This window comes from Diachasmimorpha longicaudata, chromosome 2 (assembly GCF_034640455.1).
Source record: "Diachasmimorpha longicaudata isolate KC_UGA_2023 chromosome 2, iyDiaLong2, whole genome shotgun sequence".
Classification (NCBI taxonomy): Eukaryota; Metazoa; Arthropoda; class Insecta; order Hymenoptera; family Braconidae; genus Diachasmimorpha; species Diachasmimorpha longicaudata.
In genome coordinates this window covers 11,735,381-11,758,021 of record NC_087226.1, presented here as the reverse complement: position 1 = coordinate 11,758,021, position 22,641 = coordinate 11,735,381, and the positions used below count along the sequence as shown (strand labels likewise).

General features: G+C 37.9%; 3 protein-coding genes across 11 annotated transcripts in view; 1 reads left to right on the top strand and 2 right to left on the bottom strand.

The window, feature by feature from the left end:
• The first annotated feature begins 33 nt into the window (after positions 1-33).
• Positions 34-8,816, top strand: LOC135159750 (NPC1-like intracellular cholesterol transporter 1). Of its 4 annotated transcripts, XM_064115759.1 has the most exons (12): positions 34-168; positions 1,306-1,606; positions 1,903-2,001; positions 3,703-3,949; positions 4,690-4,760; positions 4,836-5,036; positions 5,400-6,604; positions 6,742-6,866; positions 7,422-7,580; positions 7,689-7,959; positions 8,037-8,158; positions 8,494-8,816. In XM_064115759.1, exons 2-12 carry the CDS (start codon positions 1,449-1,451, stop codon positions 8,668-8,670), a joined length of 2,835 nt encoding a protein of 944 aa, XP_063971829.1. In that variant the 5' UTR covers positions 34-168; positions 1,306-1,448; the 3' UTR covers positions 8,671-8,816. The 4 variants fall into 4 exon arrangements, with proteins under 4 accessions (XP_063971829.1, XP_063971831.1, XP_063971830.1 ...); XM_064115761.1 differs by lacking the exons at positions 1,306-1,606; positions 1,903-2,001 and having other exon boundaries at positions 84-168; XM_064115760.1 differs by lacking the exons at positions 34-168; positions 1,306-1,606; positions 1,903-2,001 and adding an exon at positions 2,043-2,372.
• LOC135159755 (uncharacterized) lies at positions 8,812-10,197 on the bottom strand. Its single transcript, XM_064115769.1, has 3 exons — positions 9,994-10,197; positions 9,769-9,850; positions 8,812-9,176 (listed from the first exon to the last, which is right to left on the bottom strand). The coding sequence occupies exons 1-3, from the start codon at positions 10,180-10,182 to the stop codon at positions 8,833-8,835; spliced, it is 615 nt and encodes a 204-aa protein (XP_063971839.1). The 5' UTR covers positions 10,183-10,197; the 3' UTR covers positions 8,812-8,832.
• A 2,357-nt stretch (positions 10,198-12,554) lies between these two features.
• Positions 12,555-22,641, bottom strand: part of LOC135170223 (chondroitin sulfate proteoglycan 4) — a 33,510-nt gene continuing 23,423 nt past the window's right edge. For all 6 annotated transcript variants that reach the window (XM_064135824.1, XM_064135834.1, XM_064135845.1 and 3 more), the window contains 4 exons: positions 21,083-21,343; positions 19,415-19,612; positions 18,792-18,993; positions 12,555-18,602 (listed from right to left, as the gene is read on the bottom strand). In XM_064135824.1, coding sequence (XP_063991894.1) covers positions 13,495-18,602; positions 18,792-18,993; positions 19,415-19,612; positions 21,083-21,343 — 5,769 coding nt within the window. In that variant the 3' untranslated portion in view covers positions 12,555-13,494. The remainder of the gene's footprint in view (positions 18,603-18,791; positions 18,994-19,414; positions 19,613-21,082; positions 21,344-22,641) is intronic.

Sequence of the window (22,641 nt, the reverse complement as noted above, 5' to 3'; positions counted from 1 at the left end):
AAAGGCGTACACCGGTACCAAACGAGTACACACCGTAAACTCCCTACTTTTGACAGAGTTGAACGGCAGGTAGGGGTAAGGATGAGGAAGATACACCTACAGCTAGAAGTCCTAAATCAACCACGTGAATACCTGTGCCGATTGTCCTTGATCGTTCGGCAAAAAAAGGTGAAATTTATATCTCCATAATGTCATTAAATGAACGAATGATCATATTTTTTTGAAAATTTTTCGGTGTTGAGAAGATTGTTGGTGGCTATTTTATTAATAGTACGGCCACTGCCAAATAGTTTACTCAATTAGTTGGTTAATCAATAAAATAGTCAAATGATAAATATCACTTTCACAACGCGAATCATCGCAATAATCTGATTATCCAATTAAGTACATTACGGTGAATTCAAATCTATTGATTCGCACTCAGATTTAAAATTATCATCATTGAGTGTAATTAACCCTTTAATGTCAACTGTAACTTTATTAACTGTGACGTTGAGTGGTCGAGTGGTAGAATATCAATTAGTAGCGAAGTCGCTGATGGAGATAAGTTGCCTTATCTCTCAGTTGCATTTGTGACCAATATTTCCGAATGTGATGGCCGAATTTTTGTCACTATTATTGTTGTACCATCCCATTGGCTCCTCCGGAAAGGTTGCAATAAAAATTCTGCTGTCTTCCTTCAATTCTTGGTTCACGATTTACCAGTTGATGACTGCATTTAATTGGGGAATGTCAAAGGACACCAGTGAAAAATGGGCAACTACACGAGCTCGATGAATCATCAATTAAACTCGATAATAATCCATCTCTTTAACAAGTGGGTTGCGTGGGTATCATCGCATTGGAAAATGGTTTCTTTAGGGGCGCTGTCTTACAAACAATACGAAAAAAATTAAAATACTTTCCCCAAGAGACCATTTTTATAGCAAAAGCCGCATGGAAAGAAAAACAGGTAAAATCCGGGTAATAGATACAAGTTTCAGTGATTCCGATGCTTCAGCTTTAAAAATTGATTGAATCGTCGGTCGGCTAGCCACCATTAATCCATTACCCCGCTTATCAAGAGATTTAGCGGAAAAAAAGTCACAATCATTTTCTATTTGGAATTTCCTGAGGTAAAAAAATTCCTGGGGTGCTTTCTCGTACCGTCATATGAGAATATTTATTGAACAAAAAAAAATAGCGGGGATTTCGTGTTAAAAAATTTTTCAATTAGCAACAAGTTTCCTGACCGGTTCCTCGTAAAGTCAACCGCAGATCAGATCATCATCATTTTATGGCCGATAAAATTCTATCAAATTTCAGATACTCAGTTAATGGCTACTGAGTTCACTGAGCTATTCTTTGGCATCGCGCCATTTTCAATGGTGACATTCACCTCGAATCACTGTCACCTACATCCTCAGGCTTAGCGACTGAATGGCTAAAACCGGTACGACTGGCTGAATATGCGGAAGTTCAATTTTTTGAGGAAAGTTTTGTTGGACGACTCTGGGACCGAGGTCACCAATGGACATCGACTTTCCAAAAATTATGACCTGTTTTTTGGAGTCTTTCTTCCATCAGAATTATTAGTCATCGTCGCGCCGGAATATCAGCGCACGTTGTTGAGTAAATTTGATTGCAATTAATCAGCCTTATTTGTCGTTTACGGATAGAATCAAATGAATAAATAACGTATTTTTCATGTGTAATGTTATGATAAATTATTGAATTGACTGAATCGCGTGGATAAATATTAATAATCACGGATTCGGAAAACGCATGACACGCTATGGCGCCTCGATGATTGCTAAGTACTGTCAATAACGTGTCATTATTTCATGCGCGACACAACAGTCACGACATCAATTTTTTAGATTTATTTGTTCTCATTTTTTTTGAATTTATTCGTTGGAACAGACAGTTTATGCTCGTTGCCGATCCGAATGTACCGTTACGCGGATGGCCTTTCCTTTTTTTCCCCTGCAGCGCATCACCGCCGAGGCAAGTTCAATCTTCGTGAGTAATGATTTCAGAATTACATAGCAATTAGTGGAGTGAGAGAAATAGAAAAAAATGACATCGTTATAATTCGTCAAATGAAATTATGGAGAAGCTCATTCAAACCGCCCACAGAGTTTTTGAGGTGGACTCCATGACGATCATTGTAGTCGTGTTACGTGATTGTACGAGAGAGATTACATTTAATAAATTGAAGCATGCGAGGCGTCATTATGTGAGACGCCTTGGCTGTTTCAGTTTGAATTCAGATCTCATTGTGGACCGGTGACAATGGAGACTAGTGTCAAACTCCCTGTGGAGAGTAAGTGGAAACAACTCAAAGATTCTGTGGTCGATTTGTACCTTAATCCGAGTAAAATATTTTATAAGTGAGTATTTAAACTTATTATTCATTATCATAAGGATTACATTTTATTTTTTATTTTTTTCTAATTCTTATTTTTGTATTTTTACTTCATTTTCTACTTGTCCTCTTCCTGGTCAATCATGCCGATCGATATTACTATTAGGATTGAAAAAGAGGAGAGTTGAACTCGGAGAATGTAAGGATAGAATCTGTCGATGGAAAAAGGAAGTTCCTGGTGATTTTGTTGGAACTGTCATTCGATGAAAATGTCGGGAAAGTGACTCAGGGAAAATTCCCCTTCCAGTAGAGGGATCATTGTTGCACAGAATAGTAATTTGCCACCTCTCAGATTTGGTTTTTTTAACGAGGAGAGGATTCACCTCAAAAAGTGCTCTGCAATGATATCTAAGCATGTTCTGATCAAATCTAATGATCATCTTAGGATCGAAGGAATTCGGAGGGAATGTGAAGAAATGATCTTACAGGGGGAGAAAAGTTTGTTCAAAAAAAGGTCCATTAGTGATTTTTTTTGAATCCTAGTCATTCTCTTGAGGGAACTTACGACTCCTCTTTGCGGAAAGATAAGTTTTTCGGGTCTTTGAAAAATAATTTTCTCTCACATTATGTGATAGAATAGGCGGCTTTGAAAATCCACATCTGAAGATCGTTTAACAATTTCATTTTAATACCGGGTACCTCCTAAAAGAGTGATTTCAATGTGAACTTGTCTTATCCACTCTCAACTTGGAAACAAGTAAATTAGAAGTTTCATTGCTGGGCAGTATCCAGGAGGTTGAGAGTCTAATATCTGCAAATTTAAGGGAACAATACAAATACTCAGAAAGATGGCATCTTGAGAATTTCTATTATCCTCCATCAAACCGAAGATATTCAAAATAACGACGTCAAAGTGAAATTGATGAAAGAAGTTTGAACCCGGGTGTACTTAAATGAAACCGTGGATCTTATAGAGGAAAATTAATTAGTTCTTTGTAAAACTACCTTCAAGAAATTTCAGTGATTCTCATCCCATGGAAACATAATTTTTTTATTCTGGAGAATTTACTATGATGAGAATAATGGTCATGATGAAATAAAATTTTTTATTTCTTCTTTTCCAACATTTACATTGCCATAAAAATTGTAATTTCCTTCAGTATTTCTCATTGTTTTTCAAGAAGAACATTATCTGTTCGCTAACGAAGAACTCTCCATTAATTAATAACGTTCAGAATTTAATGAAAAATGCGAGGTTCACTGTACCTATGAACATTTGACAAGTAATGCAGAAATTTGGTAAATGTTTTCTCAATGAAAATCTTAATTGTATTTTGATATTATCTTTCTTTCAGAGTAGGTTTAAGTATAGGCAATAACCCATGGGTGTGGCTGATAACATCGTTATGCGTGAGTGGAGTCTGTGGTCCTGGGATGTCTCTGTGGAGGGAGGAAGTAGACGATGTTAAATTATATATTCCCAGGAAGGCTGTTCTGAGGTCAGACGCCGCATGGGTCAAGGAACACTTCAAAGATGATCTCACATACGAGAATATCCTCGTAACAGCCCCCAACGTCCTGCATCCTGATGTTCTGGGTGTGGTAATATCCTCAAATACCGTTGGAATAAAAGAAAAATTATTGATTGTCACGTCATTGAAAATTTAATGCTTGAATAAGATACCTCATTTACTCAGGGGATTTTTCGTGAAAAAGGGTTCCGATATCAACGATCATAGAAATTACTGTTCGAGTAATAAAATTTTGTGTCTTCAATCGTCCGCGAAAAAAACGTACATGGGAGACGTCTCAAAGGAGTCGTGAACTGAGATAAGTCCCTTGAGCGTCAGAATCAATTTTTTTCAGTGTCCTGACGTTTTTATGGGAGAGACGCCGATATTCCTTCGAAAACTTTCTCTTCCAGATCGCAATTTTTTCTACGGAAAATAATTCATGGGCAGTAAAATGCGATTGATGCTGAATTTCTAATATAACTTGTGATCCTGTTACGATTTTTTTTGAGAAAAGCCTCTGGCTCTATTATTCACAAAGTAGTCGTCAAGAAGGGCTTCCTCTCTTTTTATTTAACCCTCTAGACTCTCATTCATTATAAACAACCAATTAATGTCGTTCAAATTGGAATAGTCTCGAGAAGGTATGACGATAATTAAAGAAAATAAAATTAAGTCAGTAATAATGGATCATCTCCTTTTTTTCTAAAAAAAACATTGTGAGGGATCTTCATCTTATTCAAACAATTATTTTCAAAAACATGAGTTGCAATAATTTATTGGCCCGGAATTCACTCTCTCCGTAAAAAGTGAAACTTCTCTTGCTGGTAGATAGCCGAGATAGAGGATGTAGTGAAGAGAATAGTAGTCGATGGCCAGTCGTGGTCGGACATGTGCGCCAGGTGGGAATGAAAGCAACTATTAACGAAATCGATACTCATTTAACCATTAACAAATACGCTTGGTGAATGTAATAGATACATGACTTGGTTCTCGAATGTTACCTCAATGGACGAGCTGGAGAGGGACTACCCTGTAATTGCCTATAGTCCCTTCAAGGACTTCCTGCAACAAGACCATTGTATATATCAATCTATATTGAAATTGTGGCCGAATGGTACGGCCAATTTGACTGCTAATGACATATCCAGAGATGTAACTGCTGCTCTCCAAGAAATGTGAGTTGAAGATATGAAATCCAAGATGATATGGATTTCCCCTCTGCAACTACTTTAAATTTTAAAAATTTGACTTTACAAAACTGAAGGAACATGATTTTACCTGTAATATAAATATTTCAAGGTAAATTTCTTTTATAAAATATCATTAGCTATTTATTGATGATTTTTTGCTCCATTTGATCTTGTGACTTTTGAATTCTCTCACTAGAATTCACAAGTCCGTCACTCGTAGCATAAAACATGCATTTCCTCAAGACAAATGATTAATAATTTCGTCCAAAAAAAGCGTCATCAATCATCCCCAAAGGACCGATCTCTCTCCTCAGAAAATAATCTCCCTGTTCATATCGAAAATTCCAGAAAAAACGACAATGGCATATTAATGGATATATCACCTTTACTCACAACCCTCTCCTACGACACAGCCGGCACCGTCATAGGCGCCAATGCAACGTTATTAAATTTCCTTATGAAGAAATCAAGCCCACACTTACCAGCTTGGGAATTGAAATTTATCGAAAAAATTCTCCATTCAAACCGCACAATGCCCGCTGGAATGAAAATCTATGCATTGTCATCACGAAGTTTCCACGATATCCTGAATCGAGTAGTGGAAAACAACCTGGCAATTCTGTTCTGTGGTCCTCTATTAATTATCATCTACGTCATGGTGATGATTGGTAAGTGCAATAAAGTTCAACAGCGAGTGTATCTGTCACTATTGGGTGTCTCAGTGACTGGACAAGCAATATTATCAGCGTACGGTGTTTGCTTTTACTTGGGCTATTCGTACGGACCACTCCACCCAATTCTCCCATTTCTACTCCTTGGAATCGGTGTCGACGATATGTTCGTGATAATTCAGAGCCTGGAGACGTTGACAGAGACGGAAAAGACATTATCACTTCATCTGCGCATAGCAAAGTCCCTGGAACAATCGGGAATGTCTATAACGGTAACGTCATTAACGAATATCCTGGCTTTTGCCATTGGGATGACCACAGCTATGCCATTTCTCAAATCATTCTGCATGTTCGCCGCAATGGGAATATTATTTTTATTCTTATTCGAGATTACGTTCTTCGTGAGTTGTCTTGTACTCGATGAGAGACGAGCCCAGTCCAACAAAGACGGATGCATTTGCATAAGTAGATCGAATTGGCGGCCCAACGAGTGCAGCCAGAGGAGCGTACAGCGCTTGATTTTTCAGGAATTTATTGGGCCCTTCTTAATGAAGCCAAAAGTTAAATTCTTCGTCATCACTTTGACCAGTTTACTACTGGCTCTCAATGTCTGGGGTATCTGCAGACTCAACCGGAATTTTGATCCCCTGTTGTACTTGAATCAGGAATCTTATCCCATAGAATTTTACGATCAACTTGTGGAGCACTTTCCGAATTATGGCAGAAGAGCCGATATATATTTTGATGGTGTCGATTATTGCGAGGATAGAGGGGCTTTGGGGGAAATGATGAGAAAACTCAAGAACAATAGTTATGTTAATAATCGGACCTTGAACTCGTGGTTTGCGAGCTATGAAGAGTGGCTGGAGGATAGATATCAAGGTAAGTTGTGGTTTTTCTAGTCGAGATATACGCTCAGGTGGAAACCTAACGGTCGACACTCCACAGGATATTAATTAACCCATTAATGGATGGATTTTCAGTGTGTGAATTGTTGGGAAGATAACTTTTTGTTGCAGGTATTGGAGATTGCGATGAATATTATGGAAAACTCTCGGAGTTTCTGTTTATGACGAAGGAGGGACAGGCCTTTGTTAAAGACATGAAATTCGATGGAATTCCTATAAGCGATTATAACATTACGGTAATTAGATTCGATCTCGTTATCTCGGTTTGTTAAACCTTTCCACTGGTTTATGACTGCTTCCCGGAAATCGGGGCTTCATTTCTTTTTCATGGCTATTCCATAGCGATTAAAATTTTAATTGAATTTTTATGGTTGAAACGCACTTCATACGTTAAATAATCGAGGAATTGAGTAGTGGTTGTGATTTATCGCGAGATATAAAACTGGTATAAATCTTCTTGTGAATAACTTTGGAAGGTGAAGTCTTATAAGATTTTATTGAATTACTTTTTCGTATAAATTCCGAGACATTCGGAAAATATTTAGCGACAAAGAACCAGCTTCATTTCCACGATCCCCACCCCTCTGAAAGCGTAATAAAAAAGAAGTTATAGAAAGGCGGTGAAGTTGGGAGTCTCATTGGGTTTTGGAATAAAAATTACCTAATAGTCGACGCTGCCTTCAAATAAGCTTGACACGTGATTTTGTTTTCATAATTTGTTACGAAAAATTCAGACAAACTTATTTAACATTTCAACTACACAATAAAATTAATTAATTCAATTAATTTAGATAACTAAAATTGGACTGCAACACGTGATGATTCCTACGGCAAAGGAACGAGAGGAAGCAATGAAGTCCGTTCACGATATCGTCACGAGTGCAAATTTCTCAAAGGGCAGGCACACAGCAGTTTTTGCTCACGACTACGTATATTGGACAGCAAATCAAGTATAATTTGCAAATTTTTTGCTCAATTTGCAATGAATCCTTCAATTTTCCTTTGCCCACATAATCCCCGGGAAATAATTACCACCGTTATTCTTTATCCAATTGCAGATAATTGGTGAGGAATTGACTAGAAATTTGGTCCTAGAAATTATGGCAGTGGCTCTGGTGAGCATATTATTACTGCGCGATTTATGTGTATCCTTTTGGGTAATTTGTTGCGTACTCTTTACACTAATTGATCTACTGGGCTCAATGTATTATGTGGGATTAACTATTGAAGTTTCATCGAGTATTATGATTCTACTCTGCGCCGGACTAGCTGTTGATTATGCAGCACATGTGGGATTAGAATTTACAAGGGCCGGAGGCACCAGAAATGGTACACGATATGATTATTTATTGATGATACTCAACGAACCAGCCGATAAATAAATGAACGTATTTTCGATTTTCCAGAGAGATCAATTTCTACTCTGGGATTAATAGGACCCGCAGTATTCAATGGAGGCTTGAGTACATTCCTGGCTTTTATGTTGTTGGGCGCCAGTAGAGAATATCTCTTCAGTACATTTTTCAAGGTAGATACAATGGAAATTTATGCACATATTTTAATGATATTGTTCAGTTGGTTGTGTTTGTTTTCTTCGATGAGAATTTAGGGAGGCACTTGTTTCACGAATAAATTCGAACGCTAGTAGTTCAGAGAGAATGATGAGATTTTCTTGGTAGAGAAAATTATTCTCTACGAATAAAATCTTTTAGCATTTTTTCTGCAAGACTATTAGCATCAGATGTATGTATATGATTTTTTCCACTTGAAAGAAATCATTAGTGGAATAACTCCATAATTACTGGATTTCCGATCATCGCTATTTTTTAATTGTCTGTTTTATTTGAACACTTTTTATTTCAGTTATTTGGAGCAGTCGTTGTATTCGGTTTGTTCCATGGATTAATGTTTCTCCCTGTAATACTTAGTCTACTGGGAGCTGAGAAAAAAAAGGATAAAAAAGCCGAGAATACAGCGTGGGAACCTAATAAATATTGCACACTCCCACTTCCACTTCCCAGCAATGCGAATGCGAAATGAATTTATTTTCGTTCGCTGCACAGGTTTAAATGTTTAAAGATTTTCCACTGTGATCAGCAATTGATTGTTAACAATTTGTAGGAAAAAAAGACTGGTTAGGATTAATAGGACCCAAGTAGATGAATAAATTGTATTGTCGAGTTATTAATTATTAAGTTAAATTTATTTTTTCCTTTTAGTGCGTACTTCAACCCAATCATCATTAGTTGACACTTCCATTTGCGCCTCATTGTCCTCACTGTCAGAGTGGCTTTGTTCATTAACTGGCACTGTCCTATTATTTCCCCGTTGTCTGATTTCCTCACGTGTCAGAATCCAGGTTTTCAGAGATGGCAATTTTTCCATTTCCGTCACTGCAACCGCTTCATTTCCCTCCGTACAGTAACGATAGAATTTCAACAGTTGCTCAGCAACTTGTATTGCACTGCCATCCTCCAATTCCGTTTGGAATTCTGATTCCATGTAGTCTTCTAGGGCTTCTGCTACCTCTTTGTTAGAAGGATTTTCTATACAATAAAATGGTCGATAAAGATTTATGAAGACTGAGAGAGGAGGAACGAATTGAAGAGTGAAATTTCCCGCGAAATAGTTAAAGGAGATGAGTCAAGCATTTCCGCAGGGCTAGAGATTATTTTCCAAACCATAGTATATCTTTGGAACTACAAGTCGTAGTACACTTCAAAGGACCTGGCTTTTGAGGGAATAATTTGTCGTGGCACGATTTGATAAATTCCTCGGAAATGTTTGAAGCTTTGGAGACACAAAGGAACGGAAGGGACGAATGCCGTTCGGACAAATTCTGATCCGACTATTTATCAAAAAAACGTTTTCAAAGGATACTGGGAAAGAGATTATACTGGGAGAAAAGTTTTCTGCGAATTTTGGGGTATCTTACGTTTATTTATATCACGAATTTAAAAATGTCTGAAAGATTTCAGGTGGCAAATATTTTGGGCTAACAAACACTTCATCAAGTGAAAGTACAAGGTATTTGTTTCAGAAGATATCTTTAGTGTTCGAAGTTATCCACAAAAAAATTATCGAATGAACTATTCTACACGTTTCACTCTTGAGTTAACTGGATTAGCACATGCTTACCATTCATGAAAAGGGTTTCTGTAATCCACGGGCAGAAGTCGATTGCACTGTCCTTGGACCCCATTCCATGTGCTACCGCCATCTGAATAGAAAAAATTTTTTAATAAATTTTCAGAATTCTTATATCAAAATACTGGATACCAAATACATTTGAAAGAGAGTCAAAGGCGAATAGGTTAGGAACAAATACTATGAAGTCTTTCGTGTAGAAAAGGTATTGATTACCTCGAGTGCACTCCAGTTACTGAAGATCCTTTGTGTAACACTGAGTATAAACTCTTTTTCGTTCTGCATATTGTTGATAAAAACGTAAACAATTAACACAGAAGTAACACACGCATCCGGCGTATTTACAAATTCACACTGACCTCGAGGTATTGCAGCTGGCTGTGCCTTCTCTGTCGGTAAGAGCATTTTCAATGTTATCTAATCACGAAAAATCATTATCTTTCAGTCGTCCATTCCGAAATTAGAAAGAGAGACATTTCCACTCTGAGAATATTGAAATTTTAGTGAATAAATAAGAAGTTGAAACAAATTCTCATAATTTGACCACCAAAATGGTGGGAAAAAAACTTTTGCACTTTTTGCGAATTTTTTTGGGTATATAACATAAACATACCTATATTCATTTCATGTCTCCATGATTCATAATTTAATTTTATGTAAAGAATGTTTTTTTTATAAATGTGTTTTTAAAATATTAACAAAATAACTTGTGTATAAAAATTGTTCACCTGACACGCGTTTTTAGGATTCTTCGAAGGGTATAGAAGGCAAATAACAAATAAATAATTTAAACATCCGACATTTAATATAATTATATTTATAAGATTACAGATTATGCTTAATTCGATTCGAATAGGGAAAATACATCGCTATAGTAAATTTTATTGTAGTCTCATCTATAATTATAGACATATGTGGCACTCGGATCAGTTTCAACATGAAGATGGTAAAAAAGATCTACAAATTGCAGTTTGTTAATCATAAAACAATCATCGCATATTGACAGAACTAAGATACTGATACTTCACACACTTCAAACCCCAATTGAATATATGAAATGATATGAAAATTTGTATCATCATGCGGCGCCGATGAACAAGCTAAACTCATAACTTTTGTATTCTCAATACTTTCAACACTACAAATCAACAGTCATGTCAGTACTCATTTGATTAAATTGCAGGGATGTATTTACCGTTCTCTAAATACACTAAAATTTGTAATCGTTATTCTCCCATTTTATTTAATGTTAAGGTGTAAAAATCAACGAGCCGGGCATTCACCACTTAACATCCGTAAATCCATCTCCAACATTTTAATACTGAAAAACATGCGTATATTAATTATACATAATCGCTTTAATTTTCTTCATTTTTCGTCCATATTATTCCACTGTTCCTCTACACGAAGACACAATTTACCCTATATTAATAGGTAGACATTCTCTCCACGCATACACACTTAGGCGCAATTTAAACCTTAGTGTATGGAGAGAAAAATTCCGGAGAAATTATTATGCTGGGCACCGTGAAACGATGAAAAACGAGCTTTTATGAAAAATTTTATTGTTAAAAAAGAACAAAAATGGCCGAAAAAGTCACTTTACATTGCGTAGAACTGAACAATAATTTTTTCAGCTGTTTAAAAGTAGCGTGGACAAAAAATGCAACAGAAAAGCTGAAAGCATTGGCTATTTGTCAATGTCCACCAGACCATTCTGCAGCTATTTGAAATAAAGGTAATCAATATTTTTTTAATCAAATTCTAGGCATAGGAGGGGGAGAAAATGGAGCACTAAAAAATTAGAAAATTGACGCTGGGTAGTTCCATATTTTTCATGGAATGAGTTCAGAGTCATTGAATAGGTCAGTTCAGTGTGAGTAATTTCGGCAATATGATAGCATTATTAAAGAAAAATTGGTGGACTGTGGGTCATCTGGAATATGTGCACTATAACGTTTACGCTTGTGCATCACGGGGACAAGAAATAAAATAAAAAATACCTATCCTATATTTTTATCCATTTTTTAACATAATAATTTTTTTCTTTGAAAAACTGCACGCAATAATGGACATTGCAATCGAATAGACCGAGAACAAAGCAAATCCTTTGAGATTCCAATAGAAATTTCAATAAAATTTCGGAACACACGGATTTACTCTCAACGTTTTTCATACGTAAAAAATTTTTATGTCACTCCCAAATTTTTCATGGCGCTTTTATACTCACTCTCGTTTAAATGTTTTTGGCAGTTCCGCCTTCGCCAAACGATGTTCGCTGTGTATTCAGGAATCGCTGCCTGCAGGCGTTATGACAAAAAACTGTTCATCACACAGTTAATCATAAAGCTTTCCCGTAATTGTCTGATGATAAATCATGCAATTTGAAATAAATATCGATTTACACATTTATTTGTGAGGAATTCATTCTGAAAAATTAATATAAATTTGAAATGTTCCTCTAGTACTCTCCGTCTGTTATATATAATTCATCGATATTTTTTCACATGGTAATGTCATTAGGGAATTATCGGGAGTGAATCGATAGCATCTGCCGCCCTTTCCCCCTCCTTGGTGTTTATTTGTATGCGTGAAATGCGCGAATGAGATGAGCCCTACGATATTCAACATATAACCAATTATTGAGTCGAAGAATGGGCACCGTATGAATAGCAATCAATATATTTACTTGTCAAAAATATCTAGTCAATTTTTACATGAATAATTAATTGCCTCAACGGTTTTGAGAAAAGAAAAAAGTCAGCGGAAAATTATACTTCGGGGAATTTTTTTTATTTATGGCAAAGAATATGCATGCACATGCCATTACCCAACTGTCGAGGAAAAAGAATCAATTTTCACTGCAAAATAATTATTAATCACCTTTGTGGTATCTGCTTCGTGAAATTCATTAATTTCGTTATGGATTTTTGGAATAATTGCGAAATAGTCCACCCGCTCATCTCCAATACATTTTTTAAATAAAATTTATCGAATATTTCTCTCCATACATTACGGTGTATGAATTTTATGTGAATAATTATTACGAATCAGAACAGAAGAAAAATTTCATAAATTCCTTCTATCCTTTAAATTGTCCTCACACAGGTTGCCAATTAATTTCTCAATAATTTGTAATCATCTATTAATCAAAGGCGTACATGTATAATCTATCCAAAACGATATTTTCATTTGAACCACACTAGCGAATGATAATTCAATATAATCAACAAATACTCGATGTTTTCATTGAATAGCGCTAAATACAATAGCCTTATTGAAATCTTGTTGTGAATTATTACACGTAACACGTAACATTCCATCATCCCCTGAAAATCCTCTCTCGCATTCACAGTATACATACTTATTAACATTTTATATTACAAAAAACGTGTCACATTTTCCCATAAATACAGAAGAATATCGTAAAAAAAAAGCGACTCAAGTTAGGCCGAGTTAGGTAGCTGTGTATGTGGTATAATCAACCCTCAAAGTTGACGCAAGGATCATCCCAATCCTCTTAACAACAAAAATAAAAAAAAATCGCAGTGAAATTATTGAAACATAGCCATGTACAATGGAACATCGAGTTCCCACCTGAAAATTTATCAATTATTACAGTCTTTTCTCCAGTTACTTAATATTCATAGTTCAATGTTAGCCGGGCTCATACTCAATTGAATTATAATCAACAGTATGTCCCGAAGGTGTTGACTGCTAGACCCAGTACTGATTTCTCCTTAATAATGGATTTGCCCTACGGTTAGTTGTGGGTGGTGGACATGGTAAATCAGCAGTGTCAAAACTACTCCAGTCGTCACCATCAGGCACACCATAGGGATACCTAGCTGAGACATCAGCATCGGCACTTGTCACACTCTCAAGTGGATTTAGTGGTATAACTTTGCACTGCGGCAATGTTGATGTCATTGTTGAGTGAGTTGGAAGTGGAGTGCTAGCGGCTATGTCCATGGATTCATTGCCAAATCTCTTGAGATGAGGTGTACTTGGCATAAGATGATCAGGAGGTCTTGGTAGTGGAATAACCCCGACAGTGGGTGTTGTCTCACTCGTCTTATTATCCTGGGTATTCTTGTACCTCCTTTGTCTGCACCTAATGGTGATAATGACAAGTACACCGAGGACAAAAACCCCGAGCAACATGCCAAGGATCATTAAGTAGTCGTGTGACATGTTGGGTGCTATTGACATTTCCCCCTCGTGTCCGACTGGATCCATTGGACCACCCAAAGTACTATTCGATATCTCAGGATCTGATTTAAGTCTAATCTCAAAAATACCGTTTGCAGGTTGGTAAGTCGATGCAGTAAGATTGAATTCGAAATAATCCGGCAATCCTTCGGGATCTGTTGTCGGTAATCTTCGACAGACAAGATAAATTAGACCAGATATTATTTCACGATGGGAAAATCTTGATATTTCACGTTCCCTTATGCTTCTTTTTTCACCGGAACTACGGATTATTTTTTTCAGCTTGCAGTATCGTGACTTGGCAGTGATACGATACACAGGATTTCCGTTAGTAGCCTCAGCCAATGGCGTGGCATCCATAAATCGTTTCGTTATCTGATTCTTTTCACCGGCAAATACCACCATTGGACGGATTATCATTAACGGTGTCACTCTGATGTTCACCCTTATCCCTTTAACTTCGTAATCACTCAAGCGTGCCGTTACAACAAAACTGTCATTAGAGGATGACATATCAGTTTGCAAAAAAACAACTGTTTTAGACAGTAAATCAGTGTGCTTAAATGTCACAGCCCCTACGTCCCTTACATAAAGTACACCATATTTTGGTGGACTGGTTATGGAGTATAGTACATGCTCCTGCCTGGCATTAGTATCAAGTTTTATATTCTCCTCGGTAACAAAACCCATGTTAAAACCCTGCTGTAAGCTCACAGGGCTTGGCGTTGTTACGTTGAGTTTTATCGGCAGGACATGAACATTAAAAATAGTGTAAACCGGGGTAAAACGGCCATCCGATACGCGGAAGTAGAAAGTGGCTGATTGAGATGACCCACTGTGCTCATACACAAGACGATTAGCATCAACATCCTGTTGACTAAATTTATTCACCTGTCTAACTTCAGATGTATTTTGTTCAAGGGATAGCATCAACAAATGTCCAGCAGTTGGACCAGATATTACATCGTAGACAAGTTCCTCGGGCATTGTATCCGGATCAGTAGTCAACAAATCATTGCGCGTTATGGTTTGCGTTTGATTCTGGACAACCGTAATGAATGGTGTCTTTGTCACGAGCTTAAACGGTTCATCATTCACGGGTGAAATGATAACGTGAATAGTGACATTGCACAGCATCACATGGCCCTGTTTGAGATGCAGGGAAAATTGAATCTTGTCGTCTAAGCTGTTCGAGTGATCGTGATAGTAAGCTACTTTTCCACCTTCAATTTGAGTCTGACTAAACATAGTGATATTCAAGTCAGGCAATAGCATAACATGTCCATGACTCGGTTGGCTAGTTAATCTCGTGAACACTTCCGGATTCGAAATACCCGATTTGCTACGTAAATATCTTATAATTTCACTGATATTCATGAGAACTTGAGCCGAACCCCCCTCCTCAACTCTAACTGGATTAGCTACGATATATCTTCCCAGACCACCACTCGACACTGATACATCAATCCGAAACATTTGATTATTAATAATTCCAGCAAACTCACTCTCCACATCAAATATAAACGAATCATTAGTGAACAAGTCCATAAACTGCTTCGTATGCTCATACGTAACTCTAGTCTCGTTCAAGTCTTTCTGAGTAAATCTATCCACCTCGTGCCAAGTGCCCTCATTCGTTTCCATAATTATCTTTCCAAGACTCGGCCCCTGTCTCACAATATACCTAATCTCTCTACCAGGATCAGTGCACACTGTCATCAGAGATTTTTCAGTTATTGGTTTTCTCGTTAACGGAAATATATTTAGACCATTGTTCTCTACAATCGACACACTGATTGGAACTGTATCAATAGATATATTGTACGCGTGAGTGGTATGTACTCCATCTGTCAGTGTAAAACAAAAAGCCGCTTCTGTTCCATTCGTATGAGTGAACATAATCATTGATTTATCGATTTGTTCTTGAGTAAAATTGTAAACATCCACTGTTGGTGATGTGTGAATGGAGAAAAATCCATTCTTTACGCTTGTTATGTTGTAAATGACTTCTGATGGTTTCGTGTCATTATCGATAGCTGACAAATTTTGCGATGTCAGCAGTGCATGTCCCCCCTGCCACACTCTCAATAAGGTGTAATTAACGAGCACCGGTACTTGGTCATTTATGGGTTGTATATTAACCCAAATATCGAAGGGCTGACTCGTTTTATCACCCGCAATTACCACCATTTTAAAATTATCCTCAATTGACTCATCACCACTGTGCCTATAAACAATGACACCGGCCTCCAAATGTTTTTGTGAAAATTTTTTAATTTGATTATTTTTCGTCGAATCGATAATGCTACCGTGCATTGGCTTTTCAATAATTCTGTAATCCGTTAGTTTGCCAGTGTAGTAAGTTGTAATAACATTAAAATAGTTGGATTGGAGGGCAATTGTTTTTCCCTCAATGACACTGATATTATCAGCCTCAACATACAGTTTGTCCGGTATTATTACAAAATTAACAACGATACCGCGCATCCATGTTATTCCATTAGTGACATCAACTGCGAAACTGTCCTCCGTTTGATTTGCTACCGATTGAACATAGTATACACGGGCTTCATTGATTACACTCTGATCAAAGTGCCTGACTAGATTTGCCTCGTAATCGTCCTTTGATTCTTCTCCGTGTCCATCGCTCTGTGTCTGTACCTCGAGATATCCGTACCTCGGCCATTCACGTATTAAATACGTTATCTCAGTCGGTGTTATTTTAGGATGTGAAATTTCCAAGTTTCGCTTGCTGATTAAAACACTTGTCGCCTCTTCAACAAGAATAGCACGGTTATTTTTAACAGTGAGTGGCTCCCAGTAGCTCCTTGAATAAACTTTTATCATGATTCTCGTCTCAGCAGACACTCCCTTAACCGTTACCCTAATCCTAAATTCATCCTTGGTCATTGATCCCCCCAAGTGCTTATAGGATATCAATTTATTTGTCAAATCTTCGCGCTGAAAATGACCAACTTCTTTGTTATTTCGTTGTAAAATAATACCGTGTTTCGGTTTACTTGTCACACTGTATTTAACTTGTTTGTCGTTTACATCGATATTCGTTACAATATCGAAATCGTTAATTGCAAAAGTCACTGATCCATTAAACTGGACAATTGTCGCATTGCTATCGCGAAAATGCACGTACGGTGGACTGGCACGAATTTCCAAGTAGCCGGGTGTACGTGATACACGATCACTCACGTAAAACTCAATTTTTCCAAGCTCCTCACCACGATGCTTGAACAAAATTTTACGATCATTAATATCCTGCTGTGAAAATTCCTCAAGTTGAAGGGTTGAATCACCAGCAGCATAAATTCCACCATTGGAAACGCTCTGTATTTGGTAAATGAGATCACTGGGTTGAGTACCAGTATCACGATCCGTGTACGTGAGATCTCTTCGTGTTATCAGTCTATCTCCATTAATTACAACGTCGAAAGCTGACATTTCCGATCTCACGGGCGGATTGTCGTTCCTCAGGATAACTTCGATATTGAACCCACCGACGTACATAAAATCTACGGCGGTGGCAACTGCCACGTACATAAAACTATCATTTCTCGTTTCTGAATCGTCGTGGACGTAATAAACCGATTGACTACTGAGTTCTTCACTTGTAAAAGACGTTACGTTTGATCTTGCTGTTTGATTCGAATAGCATTGAACCGTAAGCCATCCATTATACGGCCCTTCAGTTAAATTGTAAATCAAGCTATTCACTTTGAAGTCCCTTGGATTTATTTTAATGATATTTAAAGGGACCTGCAGTCCCTCAGTAACTTTTAACATTTCAGTAGTGTCGACTGGATCGAGTGCCTTTGAGTTCTTTCCAATGGAGTGCTTAATTGCCAAGCTCGAGTACAAGGATTGGCACTGTGGTGCACTTACCTCAAATGTAATTCTATCCTCAACTAGAGAGTACGCCAGTTTCAACAGATGATACTCAATGCCGCCCGAATCAATGTCCTCTTGGTTAAATTTTTCATTCTTCTGGAGAATACGATTTTTCAGCATAAAGTAACCGTATTTCGGTACTCCCAGTAATTTGTACTCAATCTTTGATGCTACTGTGATTAAAGGATTTGTCTCATACTTAAGGTGATTATTAGTGATATTAGCACGATCTGTGTTTGTGAATTCTAATGGCACCCTCTGCACCTCTTTGAGCTCCATATCGATGAAGGAAATGTTGAAGTCAAAAGTTTGCTGTGTCCTTAGCTCTCTAATACTCGCTTGAAACTTGAGATGATCGTGCGATGGGCTACCAAGGGTATGCAGATAACGTACAACACCAGCTTCAATCTCCTTACTCGTAAAACGCTCGACACTGTACCAACTATTAATCGTTTCATTTAATTCTTGCACAACTCCATACTGCGGTTGGGCTACAATTGTATACAGTATCTCAATACTACTATCATCTGAGTTTGTTGCGAACGACAAGTTTGCAGGAGTTAAATAAGACATGGATCGATGCACCACTATCAGGCCGGTATTGTGCCCCAATCTTATTTGAAGTGGATAAGCGGATATCCGTAGAAACGATGGTCTACTCGTTTCACTTCCATCGCTCACTTGAAGCCCCAGCATTGCATTCGACTTGGCTGAAAAATAGAAAATAAAAGAGTCCAACAAAAAAATCATCGATGAGAGAATATTAAATCACTCGGCTCCCGTGTAGTTACGAAGTTTTATCCTCAAGTGGTGAATGGGAAATAAAATTCAACAAGAGAAAGCTAAATAAAAATGAAGAGAGAGAGAGAGAGATGAGATGAGATAAATTGAAGGCTCACCATTTCCGTGATGAACGTAGGAGATAAGTCCCTGTGCTAATTCAGCCTGGGTGAATGTTTCAAGTGGATGAGACGAGTCATTGAGTTTTTCAACATGGCCTGCATCAGTATCTGCACGTAATACCGTGTACACCAGTGACTCTTGTGGTGTATCTGGATCCACAGTCCACACAAGCTCTTTTGTCAATGTTTTTCTCGTACCCTATGGATTTTTTTGCTAGCTTTACACCATTTTATTGATTAAAATTGACATTGTCATGTTAATTAATCTAAAGTGGTAACAACCATTGCGGTCAGAGTCATTTAGGTTGAAGCCGTCAGACAGCAACGCGTTTATAATCGGCTGCCAGAGAATTACCAATACGCATGTACACTCCTATTGGTAATTGTATGTACCTATGTGTGTATCTATGTATACGTGAGTGTGTGCGATGGTGTGGCTGTCTGATTAAATTTTACCCCGAATTTATTGGATAATTGAACCGTATAAAGTTACTGGTTTGCCCGTTACCCTGAGAGGGCAACGGGCTAACTTTTAATTGGGCGCTGGAGACGGTGGGGTAAGAATAAGAGAAAAAAAAATTTTATAAGAAAGAATTTTTCTTTGCTTTCTCTGGACTCACTTGTGCTAGCCTGAGGACCTTGGTTGTTGGTATTTCGAGAAGAGGCGGGTCGTTCACCGGGGTAACGTTGACATGAAGGGGAAACCTCAGACGGCTCTGTAGATATCCAGGAAGCGTGAAGCCAATTCCAGCCGTCAGTTTCAACTCTAATATCATAGAGTCCCCCGGGCTCTCGCTTCCATCATGTACATATTTCACCTGTAATTGAATTAATGTTTTTGATGTATATGAAATGCTATTATACTCGAGTTATTGTGCATAAATAAAAGGAGCTGACAGTCAAGCCCGGATAGGAAAAACTTTTGAGGGAGCGATGAAATTTTGTATAACGAATGTTTATCATCATCCCTGAGTACTTCAAGATGATTCACTAAAAATTCGACAATTAGCATACTACGAGCGTTGTCCAGTTCAATTATTCAAAAGTTGGAAAGAGCGCGTTCAGACGAAGACAGTGGTGGAGATTTGGGGCGGTGGGGGGTTGCTAACAAAGTCATGGCAAATTAATTCAAAGTCTTTTGGATGGTGCAAAGTTGCCAGAGGAGATAAGCCTCCCTCCTCTCCAGTCCTGCTGTTGGAGGACACGTCAGGAGAAGTCTACTAAAATAATTTTAATGGACCGGGGAAAAGTGAACACAGTCAAAGAGGGGGGAGGAAAAAAATGAATGCTAACTGTGATAGAAAGAGAGCGTTGGGAGAGAAAGACTTGGAATATAGTAATAAATGTGGAGGGAAAAAATAAGATTAAAAAGAGTAGAGGCCAAAGTCGTTTGGTTTTATATATAGAATGACTCTTGGTACAAGGTATATGGTAGCTTTAAACGCGAGTGTACCCAGCCCCTGTGTACCACCCAGCCTGTGTCTCTCAGGGATCCTCCCCTCTCGATGCTTTTCTAAAGTTAGGTACTTCCCCGTCACGTACTATGTATAGTCTATCCACGAAGGCTGTTGGACGTTAAACACGTGATTGCTCGCTGTGACGACGCTTACGAACCCATCAACGAGTTTTTTTCTCCTTCTCTGCTGATCTTCACTGATCCAGCGGAGATTAACACTCGGAACATGTCAGACTCCATAGTACGATGATTCGTGACACTTTTTTTTTTCCTACTCTCGAAGCCCCCTTTGATCTGCTCTCTGCCCTCCCTTTGTTATTCTTCTCCCCTGTGGGGTTTTTCATGTCGTCATTGTGTATAAGACTGTCGGGCAAATGGGTGGATAAAGATTATTGACTTTTTGGCAGTACAGAGAAATACCATTGAGCCATGAGTAAATCGAACAAAACCCAATGCCCAGATATTGCGAACAATGGAAGTGATATCGGTTTGGGTGAGCTGTTATTCAAAGTTTGTTTGACTATACTGACAGTGGCACACGATGCATTGGGTCAATGGTCTATACGAAATTCAAGTTTCGTTTGCCAGGGGAGAAAGTTTAAGTAGCTAACCACGAAAACCACCCAGCGAATATAACTTTGAAGTTTGTGGAATTGGTAGGGGTTGTAAAGGTGTTCTTGACTAACTTAAATTCTACTGAAACAATAAAACAATCTAAAGACAAAAAAAAAAGAGCAGGTGCAGCGGTGGTTGGGGTGGGTGGTGAGACGAATCGGTAAGGCTTTTTTAATTAGTACCTAATGGCCGGTGAAAATAGTTTGATATATATTACCTTGGTTCTATAAATGTCGTGCAGGGTAAATGCTAGCTCGGGGCTTGAAACTGTGGGTGAAATTGCTGAATCCAGGATCAGTCCACCGTGTTCCGGTGGTATGACCATCGTGAAAATGACCCCGTCCTCATTTGCCCCATACTTGGCAATGTCCAGTACCATTCCTATATTGTCAGAGGTTACCAACGCATGTTTGCCTTCTGGCACGACAATAGCCCTTGGTGCTACAATCTCCAGGTCTACCGCTAGACTCACGTTTGCCTGCAACACAATTGGCACACTCGTTTCAATTGACACATTTCAATTAGCTCAAATAGGTAGTAACTGGGTTATTTCAGTGGACTATTATAGTGGCAACTGGCAAGAGTTTATTGGTGAGTTACGAACTTTGTTTGCTATTAAGGTTTATAATTATGGTCTTCGGATGAATAGTTGAATGGGGTGTATACTTTGTCGGTGGAATGAGATTATTTCGTATTAATTAAATAGGGTTCATTAGGGTTGGAATGGGAATGAAATGTTGAGGGGATTTTATGATTCCATTATTAAATATTACGAGTGGATTATGATGGAGGATTTAATATTATAATATGCAAGTTTACGTTGTGAATTATGTTACAATTATGGAAATAGATTACTCAATTATGATTATTTAATATTTTCTAGTATTATTCTACTTTTATCGTTTACATTTACTGACATTTCGTATATATTTCATGAAAGAAGATGAAAAAAAATATAAATCGACTATAGCAGTAGAAATTAGCGAACAGTACAGCCCAAAAACATCTCGCGATTATTCTCGTAAAATCATCTGCTCACTCCCAACTGTAAAAATAAATCGTCTATCTGGGGATAAGTTATTCTTTCGTGCAAGTGGACATCAGGGACAAATTCAAAGTTAAACTCCGCCTAGACAAGAGCATCTGAATTATTCCGTAAAAGCCTTAAGTACTCCACCATGTTGTACAACTTGTTACTGGTGTAAAGAATACACTCTTGATTTTTTTTTACTCCCCTTCTACCTGTGGGAATTGTGAAAAGTAGCTTGATTTCCTACGAGACGCAGGGGGTAGGGCCAGTGTATATCGGTGCGCACATAACCATCCCCCATGATACCCACTACCACTGCATCAACCAATACCAACACACTGACAAAAGAAAACCAGAGAAAAGAAGCGATTTCTTGCCTCCTTTTATATCCAATGGGAGTTATTCCAATCAACCGAATAGAACTCTATGAGTTCTCAATTCTACCAGTTATCGATGAGTTTATATACTCAAAGCGATCAAGTACCACTCCATTCTGCTCATGATAATTCTCAGAATTATCGATTGGCTCCTTAAAAAATCACGAGCTGAACTGGAGTCATTCGGTTGCAGTTGGAAATAAATAAACTGGCGACTGTTGAGAACAGATTGGATAAAACCCTGGACTCTAAGTTAAGGGCATTCAAACATTTAATGATACTACGATCAATGAAGATGTGCATGTGTGTGTGTGTGTGTATGTTGGGGGATAGTTGGAAGACACACTTGGTGGCGTCTCGTTAGCTCTG

Coding starts and splice junctions, on each gene's coding strand:
- LOC135159755 (XM_064115769.1), bottom strand. CDS start 10,182: ATGCTCTTACCGACAGAGAAGGCACAGCCAGCTGCAATACCTCGAGGT. Junction 9,851..9,993: donor GTAACTGGAGTGCACTCGAG/GTAATCAATACC, acceptor TTTTCTATTCAG/ATGGCGGTAGCACATGGAAT. Junction 9,177..9,768: donor AGAAACCCTTTTCATGAATG/GTAAGCATGTGC, acceptor TTTATTGTATAG/AAAATCCTTCTAACAAAGAG.
- LOC135159750 (XM_064115759.1), top strand. CDS start 1,449: ATGCGGAAGTTCAATTTTTTGAGGAAAGTTTTGTTGGACGACTCTGGG. Junction 1,607..1,902: donor CCGGAATATCAGCGCACGTT/GTTGAGTAAATT, acceptor TCGTTGGAACAG/ACAGTTTATGCTCGTTGCCG. Junction 7,581..7,688: donor TATATTGGACAGCAAATCAA/GTATAATTTGCA, acceptor ATCCAATTGCAG/ATAATTGGTGAGGAATTGAC.